General features: G+C 39.4%; 1 protein-coding gene across 1 annotated transcript; it reads left to right on the forward strand.

Moving 5' to 3' along the window:
* The first annotated feature begins 9,457 nt into the window (after nt 1-9,457).
* LOC110911737 (elongator complex protein 3) lies at nt 9,458-17,870 on the forward strand. Its single transcript, XM_022156369.2, has 9 exons — nt 9,458-10,012; nt 11,526-11,595; nt 11,687-11,859; nt 13,390-13,564; nt 13,723-13,889; nt 15,108-15,327; nt 15,882-15,986; nt 16,259-16,411; nt 17,126-17,870. The coding sequence occupies exons 1-9, from the start codon at nt 9,540-9,542 to the stop codon at nt 17,282-17,284; spliced, it is 1,695 nt and encodes a 564-aa protein (XP_022012061.1). The 5' UTR covers nt 9,458-9,539; the 3' UTR covers nt 17,285-17,870.
* Nucleotides 17,871-18,112: the final 242 nt, after the last annotated feature.

Below are 18,112 nucleotides of genomic sequence, written 5' to 3' on the forward strand. Positions count from 1 at the left end.
ATTACCAAGTGTTTAGTTAATCCATTGGATTTAATTCTGAAAGTAATGTTGAAAACAATGTTGATAATACCCCAATACAAGACGGCTTCTGATTATTTTGCCCTTTCTCCAATGCTCCTATCAAAGCATTGGTCATGACTAGGTCATTAGTTCAACACCCGTCCTCCCAGGAACGGGGTGAGGTTGCCAAACCTAAGTAGCGCTACTAACTAATACCATGTTACCTCCCAGGTAACCAAACAACACGGAGGGACTTTAAAGGTGATAGGAAGAGTATATTATCCAACATTCCCGTTTTTACCCAAAAGACTTATCCCTCCTCGGGATACCCACTGACTGTCCCAACCACCGGGACGCATGCTCAAGAGAGAGATGAACTCACCTTAGATTGCTCGGTATGCTACGTTACACTACCCGTTTCAAATTGATCAATCAGACCCTAGGGTGTTTACCAATAACAGTCAGTTTCATATGCACATAGAACACGTATTCTCTACACATACTACACTTTTAGCGTACACAGATTACACATATCGTTATGCAAGTCACAATGGTAATTCATGTAACACACCAATCCATTATCATCATATTTACACGTAGTAGGTAGTTGGTTCATTTATACATATTACACAAATACTACACACATAATATCATGCACGTTATAATGGTTGACCATGCAACATAGTTTGATCATGCAACATAGTGGCCCTTGTCATCATGAAGTCTCATGACAGGTGTTCGGGTCACCAAAGTCCACATCACAAATTTATATTTCACATATTTACATATCAGTTGGTTTGTTATCCACGTAAACATGCAAATCCTATTTTGTTCGTGAACCGGTGTGCGGTCATCCCGCGGGCCGATCAACATGTAAAGCCCAAATCGGTTTAAGGGTCCCTCATACGAGTGTGCAACTCCGGAGGAGGTGTGCGACCCACCTTGTGCTTTTGACCGATATCACATGAATTCACCCATACAGTGTGTGATCTCTTTTTGCACGGTATCGGTTACGCGGTACCGTAATTCAAGACAATTTCCATAATCATTCTAATCATTATTCAGTTTATTCTAAGCACATAGTCATCATCGAGTGATCTTGAAATCATGAACTAGTTCTTGTTATGAATCATTATTTAATCACCCATTGACAGATTCCTCATACTATCATGATACACCATCTATCCTACCATCACATAACTGTTTCCATGTATGAATGTATTACACTATCGTCATCGAATCATTACTTCGTACGGGTCCGTGATCTATACTAATCGGTGTCGGAATTTCAATGATCATTATGGTGTCAATCACATGGCATTCATCATATCATCGAATCATTACTCAACCATCCATATTAACATAACAGTTTATGTTTATCAAACTCAAGTTATCACACGTATCTATTCCTCCCCGTGTTATCATTACTTACAGCATGTATATAATTAAAATAAATCAACAACAATAGAGTTCTTGCACTAAACCAAGAAGATCATACTAATCACATGAACAAGAACAAACAGTTATGAGGTAGCCCAGGGATTAATCTACTAACCAGAAGACTTGACGGAGGGATATGATTCCTTGACAGGGACTGATGTCGTAGTGATTTGAGAGAAGAAGAATAACTTAGGGTTGATATGTTACGAAAATTATGAGGCACCTCTTATAAAATACATATAACATAAAGGGGGGGGGAAATATCCTTCTGTACGCAACCTTGGGGAGGGGAGTAGGGTTTTATTTGAGTTTTTGTGTTTTAAGTTTAATCCAAGAAGGAAACATATTACGTATACAATTAGTGTGAAGGTTTTGCTTTTGGGCAGTTCACATTATTAGCCAAAGTGGGCTCAAGCCCATCCACTTGGGCTGTCGCACAACAAGAAAGGGGAATAGGATTTTGTTATGTAGTAAATTGTGAGATATCAGGATGTTACGTACACACAATTGTAATGCCAAATAAAACAATTAGTGGGCCGGTGATCATGTCACGTACCAAAGTTGGGCCAAGATTACAAGAGTTGGGCCGAAGTCAAAATCTACAAAAAGTGAGAGCATACAAGTGTGCAATGGGCTCAGGTGGCCCATGCTGTGGGCCGACACATTGTCAGGTTTTAACGTGTGAAAAATGCGGCCCAGAAGATGTGCCGCCCAAAATGTCAATACGTTATTTAATGAGTTATCGTACAAATAGATTTAACAGAGTTATACGAACAGAACGTTAACACCAAGAAGAGGGATAACACGGAGTGAAGATCACAAGATTCAACGATACTAGCCTTGAGAGTTCGGGTTGTCACATCATCCCCAACTTGAAAGAAATTTCGTCCCGAAATTTAATAAGCAAACACAGAGGAGTGAAGCGATAAAAACCCTAATTAAGCTATACGTAACACTACACAAATATCAGTCAGGCATTACACACAATCACTAATCATCCAGATAACTGCACCGACAACACGTAAAGCAAATTGTAAAAACAGGATTGCGAAGTCAGTTGGGTGCCACATCATCCCCAACTTGAAAGAGAATTTCGTCCTGAAATTCGCCAATGATATCAGAAGTTGATTCCACCGCTCGAACAACTGAGGATACTAGAGTTTATTCCGATCTTGCGTTACCATGTGAACTCTGGTCCACGTCTTGAGTTCCAACGAACTCTCTCACTATTGGGATTCGACTATACTAACAAACCTTGACTTTCTCGTCCATGTTTTCGGTAGACTCCACTACAACTATAACTTGTCTGATAAAGGTATCACAATTGTTTCGTCGAGCAAACGTTTCTAGGAATTTTGAGACATAATGACATCGTGAACGTTACCTAACTCGTCAGGTAATTCGAGTTTGTGAGCCATGTCACCGATTTGTTCCAGAAGTCCAAACGTCCTACGTATCGCAAACTAAGCTTGCCATGTTTTCCATAGTGTACCGCACCCTCCCAGGATGAGACTTTCAACATGATATGATCGCCTACATCGATCTTCCAGTGTTTCCTAAGCTTATCAGCTCTCTTGCCGAATCACGCGTTGCCGCCCAACGACTCCCGATACAATTAACTTTCCCCTATATGTGTTTCTGATTGCTGACTTTCACACATGCGAAACTTCGTTACTATGCGTGGCTATGTGGGCCTTTAGGCCCGGTCATCCGTACATTATCTTCAGGTTTTAAAACATCCTATCAAAACTCAGATGAATAGGATATCGAGGCTCATGTGCTTCGCCTGCACCAGTTCCCTAAGGTTGCTGCATAGTGAGGTCCATATTCGTTCTATGAAGTAGCAAGCATCGTCCGACCCGCCAAAGGTTGCCTCCCCATGCCCTACATGGGTCAATCTTGAGAATTCTCTTCCTTCAGTTCTTCAGTTTAAGCAAAGCAAGTCTGATCAGGTATGTTAGAGTCGATAGCAAGCTGCAAGGCCCGTTCACGCCCATGTTTCACGGTCGTATTCGTTCAAAAGTTCCACCCAACATTGCCATCACATGATTAGCTCTCTTAAAACAAGGGTACATGGGAGGCCCTTGTGATCGGTCTAAGTGGTGCATTCAGTACCGTCCAAGTAATGCCTCCCATTTAAATCCAAAGACTACGGATTCCCTCGTAGGTCGTGACTCGTGCAGTTCTTCCCGTAAGTCCACCACGTTGGCCATCTCCTTCTCGTGCTGCCTTGATGTGTAACTGGAACTCTGATCCGAACCATCATGGTATACCGCCAGATCATCAGTACCCTCGGATAGAAGTGATGCTCAGTGCGTTGCAGAGTTGGGTTTCAAAAGCTGAAAAGACGTTCCGCGACTTTGTTTTCCCAAGAATTCACAGCTCCCAGCTGTGCTAAGGAGGTTGAAGTTACGCAATCTTCAAAAATCCCATTATGAATCTGTGATAGTACCCAGCGAACCCAAGGGATTGTTGTATCCCAGAAGGAAATCAGGATTTGCATAAGGTCAATCTGAAATTCCACCTAACGATGTGGAAGTAAGCCAGCTCACTCTTCAGAAAACATGTCAGAAATTCATGGATAAGTGGAAGACACTCGATCTTCCTTTCTTAAAGTGGCGAATCGGTGACAAGAGCTAGTATAGCAGAGTAGCCCTTCCGTAGACACTTCTGGGCTTTCACAACTGAGACGATGCCAACAGTGGCACCACTACGATGATCTTGAACTGATAAGGATTCCCCACTGGGGAGAGGGAACGCACGATTTTCTTTTTGCAGAGAATTTTCTGCTTGATACATAGATAACCAAGTCCATGTCAACGACCATGTCAAAACTTACAGGAGTATTGGGAAGTAGGTCAATGTCGAACACTTGACCCACGAGATCAAGTTTACAACCAAAAAGAACATGAGAAGCTTCTATCGATTTACTATCAGTTAATTCTACTACATGCTTATTTACAATAAAGGTGGGAGTCAGTCCTAACTGACGACTGAACCCTAAGGCACATAACTCCAATCGAAACAAGAGTCAAATAAAACAGAAGTAGAAAAAAGATCATTCAAAGAAGACGTACCGGTCTCAACATTGCCATCACTGCGAGTCTCCCCCAGCGCCAATAGTAAATACTCTTCCACGTGCTCCGTTCCCACCATTGTTCCCATTGTTGTCGCTCCCAGTATTGTTGTTGCCAGCATTCTGATTAAGCTGAGGGCAATCCCTCTTAAAATGGCCCTCATCACCACACTGAAAGCACCCCTTTTGATTTCCCCGGTTCTGTTGGGACTGTTGCCTCTCCTGTTGCTGTGGCTGCTGCTGCGGCTGCTTTGGAAGCCAGACCCTGCAATCTTTAGCCATATGACCCATCTTGTTGCACCTATGACATACCCGGGTGCACGGCCCGCGATGGTGAAACATACACTTATCACACTTTGGTAACTTTCCCGCGTAAGAACCCTGATTTGAATTGTTGCTCTGATTCTGGTTCACAGAAGACGACTGGCTGAAACTACGGTGGATGCTGTTGTCTGCCCTTTTCTGAGATTGGCTGGCACTGGTTGCTTTGTCAGTATCGTTCCATTTTCGCTTGTGATCACTAACAGGTGTGGTAGCTGTAGCAGTCGAGGTAGTAGCAGAAACACGTGGTGGCAAGTTGCCACGTTCGACCTCTTGGTCAGTAATCTTATGTGCCAGACGGACGATACGGGGCAGATTGTCTAAGTTTGCAGCAGTAACGTACCCCTTAACAGCTGGTGCTAAGCCCTTGAGATACAACTCAATCCGCCGAGGTGGGGGTCGAGACATGTTAGGGCACAAAGTTGCTAAATCATTAGACCTCGTAGTGTATGCTTCAATCTCAGATCCCTCCATTTTCAGATTGTAGAACTCGTTCTCCAGTTTCTGAACCTCATCACGAGGACAATACTCCTCTCGCATCAACTCCTTGAAATCATCCCAGGTAGTGGCATTCGCCATCTCAATACCCAACATTTGTACTTGGGCATTCCACCAGGTTAAGGCACCATCCTCCAAAGTGCCTGTAGCATACTTCACACGGTCCCCCACGGGACAGTTGCACATAGCAAATACTGATTCAGCCTTCTCGAACCAACGCAAGAGTCCCACAGCCCCTTCAGTCCCACTGAAGGTCTGTGGCTTACAATCCATGAAGGTCTTAAACGTGCAGGCAGGCGGATTGTTTTGATTCGCAGGTTGGCCTAAAACGAAGGGACATGCAACACACAAGTAAGATTCGAGTATACGTCGTAAGAATAGAGAGTAATTGGCAACATATCGTACCAGCCTGGTAAGCCGCTAGGGCTTCAGCTACACGAGTGTTGATCAAGTCGGTTAATTCGGCCTGGGTCATAGCAATGTGACCACGTCCACCACCTCGGCCTCCTCCACGTCCACTCATGGTTCTATATAAGAGAAGGGAGCAATCTTAAGGGTCGAAATGAGGTAAAAGTCGAGTATCACATTGAAATTTACAAACTACCAAGTTTACACACAATAGGGCAGAACCCTTCCCACGCTCGTTAAGCCTCACTGGGACTTGCATGCACCTCGCGTTATTATTATGTGTGCACCCATAATAATAAGGCGATTTGCATGCTTATCTCAGTGCCTCTTAACTTGCGCTAAAAGGTTTCCCACATTCAAATAGCAAGCGAAGGTTTTATATGATCAAGAATCACAATAGTCGAAGGGTAGTGTCACACTAACAGTTCAAATAACAGGGGTTGGTAATATAAGGGCTCATGCTGTTGTGCCAAGTGTGCATTCACGTGCAATGTCATACATAAGTGTACACTAGATATACTATGCAATCGTAAATGAGAAACGAACCTTGCAGTCTGGAGCTGAGTGTCATGGTCGATTTCGGTACTGTTCGGTTATAGTCTGGTTTTATGAAAACGTTTTAAAACCAAGTTCACTATAACCAATGGCTCTGATACCAAACTGTCACACCCCCAAATTACCACATAGGGAGTGTCCCTGTTAGGCGTGTGACATACCAATAACGAGCCACCAATTACATTGAACCCATACAAGTTATAAATAAAATCCCCATTATTAATAAAAACATCTTCAACAAGTTTAAACGAAAATCAATAAGTTCAGCGGAAGCAAATAGTAAACGAAGTTAAACTGTTTCAACCCAAAGTATAGTATCAAGAAATCAGTCACATAAATCCTTCCTGTCGACCCATGACCACTTCGGCTACTCCAGACAGCAAGTTCCCAAATCCAAGATATCTAACGACCTGCGAGCATGCAACAAGTGTATCAGACAACGCTGGTGAGTTCATAGTTTTACGAAAACGTTGATTACCAAGTGTTTAGTTAATCCATTGGATTTAATTCTGAAAGTAATGTTGAAAACAATGTTGATAATACCCCAATACAAGACGGCTTCTGATTATTTTGCCCTTTCTCCAATGCTCCTATCAAAGCATTGGTCATGACTAGGTCATTAGTTCAACACCCATCCTCCCAGGAACGGGGTGAGGTTGCCAAACCTAAGTAGCGCTACTAACTAATACCATGTTACCTCCCAGGTAACCAAACAACACGGAGGGACTTTAAAGGTGATAGGAAGAGTATATTATCCAACATTCCCGTTTTTACCCAAAAGACTTATCCCTCCTCGGGATACCCACTGACTGTCCCAACCACCGGGACGCATGCTCAAGAGAGAGATGAACTCACCTTAGATTGCTCGGTATGCTACGTTACACTACCCGTTTCAAATTGATCAATCAGACCCTAGGGTGTTTACCAATAACAGTCAGTTTCATATGCACATAGAACACGTATTCTCTACACATACTACACTTTTAGCGTACACAGATTACACATATCGTTATGCAAGTCACAATGGTAATTCATGTAACACACCAATCCATTATCATCATATTTACACGTAGTAGGTAGTTGGTTCATTTATACATATTACACAAATACTACACACATAATATCATGCACGTTATAATGGTTGACCATGCAACATAGTTTGATCATGCAACATAGTGGCCCTTGTCATCATGAAGTCTCATGACAGGTGTTCGGGTCACCAAAGTCCACATCACAAATTTATATTTCACATATTTACATATCAGTTGGTTTGTTATCCACGTAAACATGCAAATCCTATTTTGTTCGTGAACCGGTGTGCGGTCATCCCGCGGGCCGATCAACATGTAAAGCCCAAATCGGTTTAAGGGTCCCTCATACGAGTGTGCAACTCCGGAGGAGGTGTGCGACCCACCTTGTGCTTTTGACCGATATCACATGAATTCACCCATACAGTGTGCGATCTCTCATTTGCACGGTATCGGTTACGCGGTACCGTAATTCAAGACAATTTCCATAATCATTCTAATCATTATTCAGTTTATTCTAAGCACATAGTCATCATCGAGTGATCTTGAAATCATGAACTAGTTCTTGTTATGAATCATTATTTAATCACCCATTGACAGATTCCTCATACTATCATGATACACCATCTATCCTACCATCACATAACTGTTTCCATGTATGAATGTATTACACTATCGTCATCGAATCATTACTTCGTACGGGTCCGTGATCTATACTAATCGGTGTCGGAATTTCAATGATCATTATGGTGTCAATCACATGGCATTCATCATATCATCGAATCATTACTCAACCATCCATATTAACATAACAGTTTATGTTTATCAAACTCAAGTTATCACACGTATCTATTCCTCCCCGTGTTATCATTACTTACAGCATGTATATAATTAAAATAAATCAACAACAATAGAGTTCTTGCACTAAACCAAGAAGATCATACTAATCACATGAACAAGAACAAACAGTTATGAGGTAGCCCAGGGATTAATCTACTAACCAGAAGACTTGACGGAGGGATATGATTCCTTGACAGGGACTGATGCCGTAGTGATTTGAGAGAAGAAGAATAACTTAGGGTTGATATGTTACGAAAATTATGAGGCACCTCTTATAAAATACATATAACATAAAAGGGGGGGGGGGGGGAATATCCTTCTGTACGCAACCTTGGGGAGGGGAGTAGGGTTTTATTTGAGTTTTTGTGTTTTAAGTTTAATCCAAGAAGGAAACATATTACGTATACAATTAGTGTGAAGGTTTTGCTTTTGGGCAGTTCACATTATTAGCCAAAGTGGGCTCAAGCCCATCCACTTGGGCTGTCGCACAACAAGAAAGGGGAATAGGATTTTGTTATGTAGTAAATTGTGAGATATCAGGATGTTACGTACACACAATTGTAATGCCAAATAAAACAATTAGTGGGCCGGTGATCATGTCACGTACCAAAGTTGGGCCAAGATTACAAGAGTTGGGCCGAAGTCAAAATCTACAAAAAGTGAGAGCATACAAGTGTGCAATGGGCTCAGGTGGCCCATGCTGTGGGCCGACACATTGTCAGGTTTTAACGTGTGAAAAATGCGGCCCAAAAGATGTGCCGCCCAAAATGTCAATACGTTATTTAACGAGTTATCGTACAAATAGATTTAACAGAGTTATACGAACAGAACGTTAACACCAAGAAGAGGGATAACATTGAGTGAAGATCACAAGATTCAACGATACTAGCCTTGAGAGTTCGGGTTGTCACATCATCCCCAACTTGAAAGAAATTTCGTCCCGAAATTTAATAAGCAAACACAGAGGAGTGAAGCGATAAAAACCCTAATTAAGCTATACGTAACACTACACAAATATCAGTCAGGCATTACACACAATCACTAATCATCCAGATAACTGCACCGACAACACGTAAAGCAAATTGTAAAAACAGGATTGCGAAGTCAGTTGGGTGCCACATGATGGGCCCGTCTTCGGGTATTTAACAGACCAAGTATGAAACTTTTACGCTAAGATGCTTCATGGTTCTATTTTTATCCGAATCAAACCGAGTCTAGACTTGACCAATCCTGAACTCAACTCTGGTTATAAGTTAATACGACATCGTTTCAGGGCCTGATAGTCGATACACAAACACTCTCCAACTTGCCAGTCACATAAACCCTCAAAACCGTCATTCCGCCGCCGCACCTCCCTTCTCCATCACTCCACCATGGCATCCGCGGCGGTTGTAACCGACACCAGAAAGCTCCCACGGCCAGGCCGCGGCGGCGTAGTATCACAAAACCTCACAGAAGAAGAATCACGCGTCAGAGCAATCGCCGAAATCGTCAACAACATGGTAGAACTCTCTCGTAACGGCGAAAACGTCGACCTAAACGCCCTAAAATCCGCCGCATGCCGCAAATACGGTCTATCGCGTGCTCCGAAGCTCGTAGAAATGATTGCTGCTCTTCCGGATACTGAACGTGAGGCTCTGTTGCCGAAGCTTCGAGCGAAACCGGTTCGAACGGCTTCAGGTATAGCGGTTGTGGCGGTTATGTCGAAGCCGCATCGGTGTCCGCATATAGCGACGACTGGAAATATATGTGTGTATTGTCCTGGTGGACCTGATTCGGATTTTGAGTATAGTACGCAATCGTATACTGGTTATGAACCGACTAGTATGCGAGCGATTCGTGCGAGGTGAGCTTGTTGTTGCCGATTGTTTGTTTGTTTTGTTTGAATTTGTTTTGAATAGTTTTATTTGCAGCAGATACAAATCAGAAACCCTAGGCTACATTTAGGTTTAGCATGCCTCACAGATTAAGTTCGTTAGTGTCTCATTTAATTTAATAAGTTCTAGAATTGTTTGTCAATGTGTGTTTAGACTTATATGAAGGTACTTGACATATGAGTTAGTGAGTGTTACCAACTGAATTGGAAAACATGCTTGTATTTTGGTCAATTTGAGTATACATGTTATATTCTAAATGGTTTAGTTTAGTACAAAGTAGTTAATGCGGTAAAATATCGGATATCGGTCAAGGACTGATATTTGAGATATCGGTTATTGCGGTGGGATATCGGTAACTCTAATATCATGCTAAATTTATATATATAGCAGTTTAACGCTAACAATTCAGTATGCTCTTCGACCATTAATAAATTTGCCTTTTGCAACTTGCAAAACACTAACAATTGTAGCAAGTAGGAACTGACTAAGACTTAAAACACTAACATTAAGACTTAAAATACTAATAGCAACAATAAGAAGAAGGACAAATGGTAGAAATAAGAAGAAAGGTATTGATATCGGGAATATTGGTGATATATTAGTCAAATATCGGTCAATATCACTGATATTATCGGTACCGATATTCTGACCGATATAGCACTGATATATCGGGATATTGCCCACATAGGTTCAGTATAACACGTGTAATTGTGATTGTTGTGAGCTACTCGAGATTGGCTTGCTAAAAGCTTGATTTGAGCCAAGTTTAAGCGAGCTCGAGCTAATGGTTAAACTCTTTTAATAGACGAGCTCGAGCTTCACATATCAAGCTTGACTAGGGCGCTAGGCTCGTGAGCTTAAATGAGCCTCTTATTTTTACAAGTTTTGTTAAATATATATTTATACAACAGTTATAGTATTATTTATACATTTATGATAAATTTAATTAAAACTCACAACCTAGTTTGAGCTTTAAAAATGTGCTCCAAACGAGCAGAGCTCGAGCTTAAGTTAAGCAAGCTGAGCGTGAGCTTGGACAAGCTTGGGCTCATTGTTTCTAATAGTATATGATCAAGAGATGTTTAAATTGTTAAAACGTGTTTATCAACTAAATTTGATTTGGTTTTTAATATCGATTTTAGCCAACAATTTAGCGGTCAATGTTTTGATATCATTTGGTTTAAGTTATACCTTTAGCTTGGAATAGCTGGTTTAAAGGTAAGATTTGGCAGCCTTAATATTTATTTATTTATTTATTTTGTGAAAGTTGACACTGAAGTGTCAATTTGTTTAATGTCTTTTCAATCTGTGCTCACTATGAAAGGAAGGCATGTTTTCATTTTACTTGGAATTGTATCTTACTATCTTTATTGTGATTTGACTATCAGTGTTTATCGTATATGTATCAGCTATCAAGATCTTAAGATAATCACACTAGATTGCAATCTACTAAAAAAAGTGTGTTTATATTTACTTTTGTAGATATAACCCATATGTCCAAGCCAGAAGCAGGATTGACCAGCTGAAGCGATTGGGTCATAGTGTAGATAAGGTGTGACACAATGCCATCATGTGTACTTCTAGTATCTTATTATTGAATTATAAAAAATCATCGATTAGAAAATTTCATCTGCTTGATCCAGGTTGAGTTTATTCTAATGGGCGGCACGTTCATGTCATTGCCTGCTGAATACCGGGACTACTTTATAAGGAATCTTCACGATGCTTTATCAGGGCACACTTCCGCAAACGTTGAAGAGGCAGTTGCCTATTCCGAGCATGGTGCAACAAAATGTATTGGAATGACTATTGAGACGTAAGTAAAACTGATTGTCACTTGTAGTCAAGAATTAGCTATGAGCAAGGTTTAAAAAGGCGGAAATGGGTATCGAGGCGTTTTCCCTTAGCCTCACGAGGCGTAAGCCTCGAGGCAGGTTGAGGCGTAAGCCTCGAAACATTATTAAAAATATTAAAAATATATATATATCTCTCATAAAAATCACAAAGTAACACATAACAAACATCATAAATAGAAAATAGTTCAACAAATAAGGTTTAACATAAAACAAACATCATAAAATAGTATAAAATAGTTCGAACAACTTAAATTAGTAATGTTATGACATCTAAATATCATAGAACTCGTTTTCCTCCACATCATCATCCTCAAAGTTTTCATCTGGCGTGTTTAGATCGTCATCTTCATCAACCAAATTAATAACTCTTTTCCTTATTTCCTCCTAGATTATGAACTATCACCTTCTTCCTCATTTGACCCGCCAACTCCACCAATGCCATCTTCATCCCAACTCGGGTTGGCTATCCACTCATCATCCAATTAGGTTTTTTTTAGCCTAATAGATGTTTTTAAGTGAACTATTGGGTTGGCCCACCAATTAAGCCCAATAAACACTAAATGGGTCTAACATAAAGTCCAGAAAACCTAAAAATTTTCAATTTTCACAAGGTCTAGTGAGGCTTAAGCCTCACCGCCTCGCCTCACCGCCTCGGCGCCTCGAAAAGCCTCGGAAAGCCTCGGATGACTGAGGCTTAGGTTTCAGTTGACCCCTATGAGGCTAAGCCTTTAAGGCGTTTTTTTATAGCCTCAGCTGAGGCGTAAGCCTCGAGGCGGGCCTCGGAAAGCCTTTTTAAACCATGGCTATGAGCATCTACTTTATGTTATAACTAGGTCATAGACCTTTGTAATACACACGATTGTACGATAGAAACGGTATAATTATATGATATGTAAAAAACTTCATATAACTGACGTGTTTTTATTACCAATATGAAATTTTACACAACTAACTTGAATTTATCACAAAACTGGCTTATGTTAAATTGTTAATTAGTAACACTGTAATACTATAATAGTCCGTGTATTACACGTGTTAAATACTGAAAATATACGATTTTTATTTAAAGTATATGAAAATTATTTTATTGATGTGTCGTAAAATAGATTTGTTATTCTTATTAAAAATTGTTATGCAGATTTAATTAATAATTAGTTATTATAAAATTATGATCTAAGTTAACGGTTTATATATGCCATTATATGGGAATAAAATATTATCATAATAATGGTTAATTTATTACGTCAGAAATGAGTAAAAAAGAGAAATTAATAATATTAAAATAGGATTAAGTTACTCTTTAATACTTTATAAAACATATCATTATTTAGGGTCATGGAGGAATTTGGGCTGGGAAAAATTAGTTAGGTGAAATATGGTGGTGACACGTGTCCAACTTTGTATTCATTTATTAGGTAGTAGATATGGGATAATTAATGGTTTAATTTATACATTAGTTTCACTCTTAACATGAATGTTTTTCTTTTTAGGAGGCCAGATTACTGTCTTGGGCCTCATTTGAGGCAAATGCTTTCATATGGTTGTACACGTTTGGAAATCGGAGTTCAAAGTACATACGAAGATGTTGCTCGTGACACCAATAGAGGGCACACAGTAGCAGCTGTTGCCGATTGCTTTTCTTTGGCAAAAGACGCTGGTTTTAAGGTGATTATTTTATCTATATATGTTGATCAGTTGATGCATTCCCAATCAAACATCAGTAGGTTGATTTTACGTAAAAGTAATCCCTTTGTTAAATAAATATCTGATTTTTGGATTTGTTTTCTTATTCAAGCTGTTCTAACATTTTCGGGTGGTTTTAGGTGGTTGCTCATATGATGCCTGATCTTCCAAATGTTGGTGTCGAGCGGGATATGGAAAGCTTTAAGGAGTTTTTTGAAAACCCTTCTTTTAGAGCTGACGGGCTCAAGATTTATCCAACACTTGTTATTCGTGGAACTGGTCTTTATGAGCTCTGGAAAACTGGCAGGTATCATGTTCTTTACGTGAATGTAGCATTCTTTCATAGGGGTCTTTGTTGTCTCGAACCCAGGCTCAAACTTGAAAGTTAAGAATCATGGAACTGAAAAGGGACCGAATCTACACGTTCGCAGTTTTATACACTTGTTGTCAACAAACAAAAAGCTTAATTTAATTTTCAGGATACATGAAATTAGTGCAGATTGTAGGCTTGTAGCGAGTGCCAATTTTACCCTTAACGCTTTTAAGAAAAATCAAGATTTATTGATTCAGATAATCTTGGTTTTAAAATGCGCGCATCACATGATGCGGTGGTGAGATCGCATCGTGTGAAGCGATTCTATGATGCGCACATCACATGATGCGGTACTGGTATCGGACTATCGGTACTATCGATACTAGTACCAATATTCGTTATATACGCTTTTAACACATTTAATTTTTATTTTTTTCCTAATAACTTGTGTTTGTTAACTTTTCTAATAAAGTTGAATACGCAGCGGCGTTTAATATTTTTTCCTCGACATTTCAGTATAAATTTACATTCAATATGGAGTTTAATTCGTAACGTAAGCTATGCGAGTGTTGGTACCGTACCAATACCGTCATGAACCGAACCAATTCTGACCGAACAACGTTGGTACTTGTACCAATATTCGGTTTTATGGATTTCGATCAATGTAAAATACATGTTGATATCCTTCTGAACATATCACACCTTTGTTTTTTGGGTTTCTCTTTCGGTCTCTATGATGAGTGCAAGTATTGTAACGAACCAAACCGATACCGAACAATTTCCCGCCGCGTAGCGCGGGGAATCCTGCGAGTTAAAGGGTATAAAATGGGAAAATTGGTAAATCATAATTTTTATGACTCCAATTTTGAAAGTGGACAATTTATAAGACATTAAAAGACAACGTGGACAATATTTTTGGGACAATGGAGTAACCTTAAAATATGATTGTACGATGATTGTGTTTCACGTTTGAAAAAAAATTTCTAAAAAAAACAAAATCGGTTGCGGATCGGTCGAAACTGGACCCCGAGTGTAGCTGGTACCGGTTCTGTTCTTCAGTTTGCAGCTATCTTAAACCTAGATTTTTTTTTTCTTTTAAAACTCTGGACCCGAAAACTGGACTGAGTGAAGTTGGTACCAGTTCTTTTCTTCAGTTTTGTATGTCCGGTTTTATTTGTGTTGACTGAATATAATTTGTTTTTATATTTTCAGGTATAGAAATTACCCTCCAGAGCAGCTTGTTGACATTGTAGCTCGGATTCTAGCCATGGTGCCCCCATGGACTCGTGTTTACAGGGTTCAAAGGGATATCCCTATGCCTTTGGTTACTTCCGGTGTTGAAAAAGGGAATCTTCGTGAACTTGCTTTAGCCCGTATGGATGATCTAGGCTTAAAATGCAGGGATGTTCGTACACGTGAAGCTGGAATTCAAGTAAGCAATATTGATTTTTTATATACATTACTGAAAATTGCTCTTATTTTTAATAAATTTGTCATTGGGTTGGGTGATGTGTCAAATTGGTATATTTTTTTTGTATGGCATCACAGCTTTTTCATGCTGGTTGAAAAAGATTGGGCTGACTCGATTTTTTTTTGTCTAGCTTTTTAGCTTTTCTGTAAATAATTTGTTTCAAATGTCATCACTAAAATTGTATTATTTAATAATAATATAAAATATTGAATAAATGATTTAGTAGGGTTGAGTTATGTGTCAAACTGGGTAATTTTTTGTACGAGTTGGAAGTCAAAACGAGCTGGTTTGAGCCGAACCAACTTCTCTTTCAAAATGCTTAAGTTTTATATAAATTACTGCTGTCAAGTTCTAATATTAAAATATTATTATTTGAATAATGAAAAGTTTATTATTCTGAATAAAAAAAATTTGGGAGATTTTGTACATTAAAAATCTAATTTTGTTGTATTCTGATCTGTTTATCTACAATGGTTGGATTCACACGTAACATGTCTCTATTGTGTTACATCTAGGATATTCATCACAAGATCAGGCCAGATGAAGTACAGCTTGTTCGGCGAGATTATACTGCAAATCAGGGATGGGAAACATTTTTATCATACGAAGACACTCGACAGGTAAAATGGAATTAATTCTTTATGTTTTGCTTTCACTATAAACTTCATCCACACTGCCCTGCTGAACAGGGAAAAAATTGCAAATTAATCATGTTGTATATATTTTGTTATTTATTTATCACATATATAATGTGATTTATCTTCGATATGGATATATGCTTGCTGTTCATTGTTGATCATTTTGTTTTTGTAACCTTTTTGCCGCTCTAAACTTTTATTACTCGTGTTATTTTGAATAAATTGTTTTTAACTTTATTTTTTATTGAACACAGGATATTCTTGTTGGATTACTACGCCTGCGAAAATGCGGCAAAAATGTTACTTGCCCAGAACTTGTTGGAAGATGCTCTATTGTACGTGAACTTCACGTTTATGGAACTGCTGTTCCAGTACATGGTCGTGATGCTGATAAACTGCAACATCAGGTACTTTTTTTATTAAAATGGTCGGGTTGGGTAACTAGTCAACGGGTTTAGGTCGAAATGAGTCATTATTTAGCAAGTTTTATCATGTGAGTTGGGCTGTTGGGTAACGGGTTCCACTCAAAGTGTGTCGGGAGTACTCTAACCACCTTTTTTTTAATTTAAAAAAGAGTAAAATGTCATTTTTGTCCCTAAGGTTTGACCAGTTTTGCGACTTTCGTCCAAAGGTTTGTTTTTCCACATCTGCATCCAAAAGGTTTGAAATCTTGCCATTTTCATCCGGCTTGTTAACTTCATCCATTTTCTCGGTTAAGTCAGGGGTATTTCCGTCTTTTTTGTTAACTTAAAAGGCAATTCGGTCTTTTTCATTTATGTACAAGTATTCAAAAGGCCAAATTGCTTTTAAGTTAACAAAAAAGACTAAAATACCCCTGACTTAACGAAAAAAATTGATGGGGTTAACGAACCGGATGAAAATGGCAAAATTTTGAACCTTTTGGATTCAAATGCGCAAAAACAAACTTTTAGATGAAAGTCGCAAAACTGGCCAAACCGACGAAAATCACATTTTACCCTTTAAAAAAATGTGTAACTGTATCTTTGTGAGTGGTTTAAGTTTTTTAAACCTCGTTGTTTACTACTAATAATATTCTGGTTGAATTTGTGAAGTCTAGTATTTGCAACTTTGTCAATATAACTTGTGTTCGATTTTGGCAGGGGTATGGTACCCTGCTTATGGAGGAAGCTGAGCGGATTGCTAGTAGGGAGCACAGGTCAACGAAGATAGCTGTTATTTCGGGTGTCGGAACACGGCATTACTACAGGAAGTTGGGTTACGAGCTCGAAGGCCCGTATATGATGAAGCACCTTGTATAACAAGTTATTACACAATATGCAGTTTTATAAGATACTAGTGTTTGTATTCGACCAGTTTTTGTTTGCATTTTTTAGAAAGGTTCAGAAAATTAGATAGATCTGCAGGAATGGAAGTTTGCTTGTGTGCCAAGTTACTTGTTGGATCTTACTACGCTTTTGGCCTAGCAACTGCAAGTTATATCTAGAGGTGGTTAAATCGACAGGTGGGTATGCCCTGCTGGTACCAGAGGTGGTGGCAGGTGTTCCCGCTTCCTGTCTTTTATTGTCCATCTCGCAACACCTTCACTCTTCTTTGCAGCAGGCTAGCATCGCTAATTTGGGACATCAATCCCGCTCAGCATAGGGCTTCTACATCTCACATAGTTTACACCAGCTGTGAAATTGGCTTCCTGTCGGTGCCGGAAGCTCCATCTTAGGCGAAGCCACTCCCGTTCTGCTCCATACCGAAGTCACTCGCTCTCCAACCTAAGTGTTTATTGTTTTTCTTGAGTTTTATAATTAATGTGTATGGTATGATTACAAAATTACTTGAATACTGTTTATTAAACCATTTTGCCATTGTCACATGTCAATGGAAACCTGTGAATTTTTGAAGATGCTTAGATGGAGGCGACGTATGGATTTGCCCGAATGACCTTTTGCGGGGGTTTGCGACTGCTTTTGATGGACGTGTTCGCGGAGACATGGCTACAAATGCAAAATCTCCTTTTGTCACGTCTGTTGTCCATGATAACTGCTGAATAAAAAAACAATATAGATGGTCTAATATTTGCATTCAATTACTCTCAGATATTAAGTATAGTCTTCAACACTCGATAATAAATATTC

This window comes from Helianthus annuus, chromosome 2, assembly GCF_002127325.2.
Source record: "Helianthus annuus cultivar XRQ/B chromosome 2, HanXRQr2.0-SUNRISE, whole genome shotgun sequence".
NCBI lineage: Eukaryota > Viridiplantae > Streptophyta > Magnoliopsida > Asterales > Asteraceae > Helianthus > Helianthus annuus.

Coding starts and splice junctions, on each gene's coding strand:
- LOC110911737 (XM_022156369.2), top strand. CDS start 9,540: ATGGCATCCGCGGCGGTTGTAACCGACACCAGAAAGCTCCCACGGCCA. Junction 11,596..11,686: donor TGGGTCATAGTGTAGATAAG/GTGTGACACAAT, acceptor TGCTTGATCCAG/GTTGAGTTTATTCTAATGGG. Junction 13,565..13,722: donor CAAAAGACGCTGGTTTTAAG/GTGATTATTTTA, acceptor GGGTGGTTTTAG/GTGGTTGCTCATATGATGCC.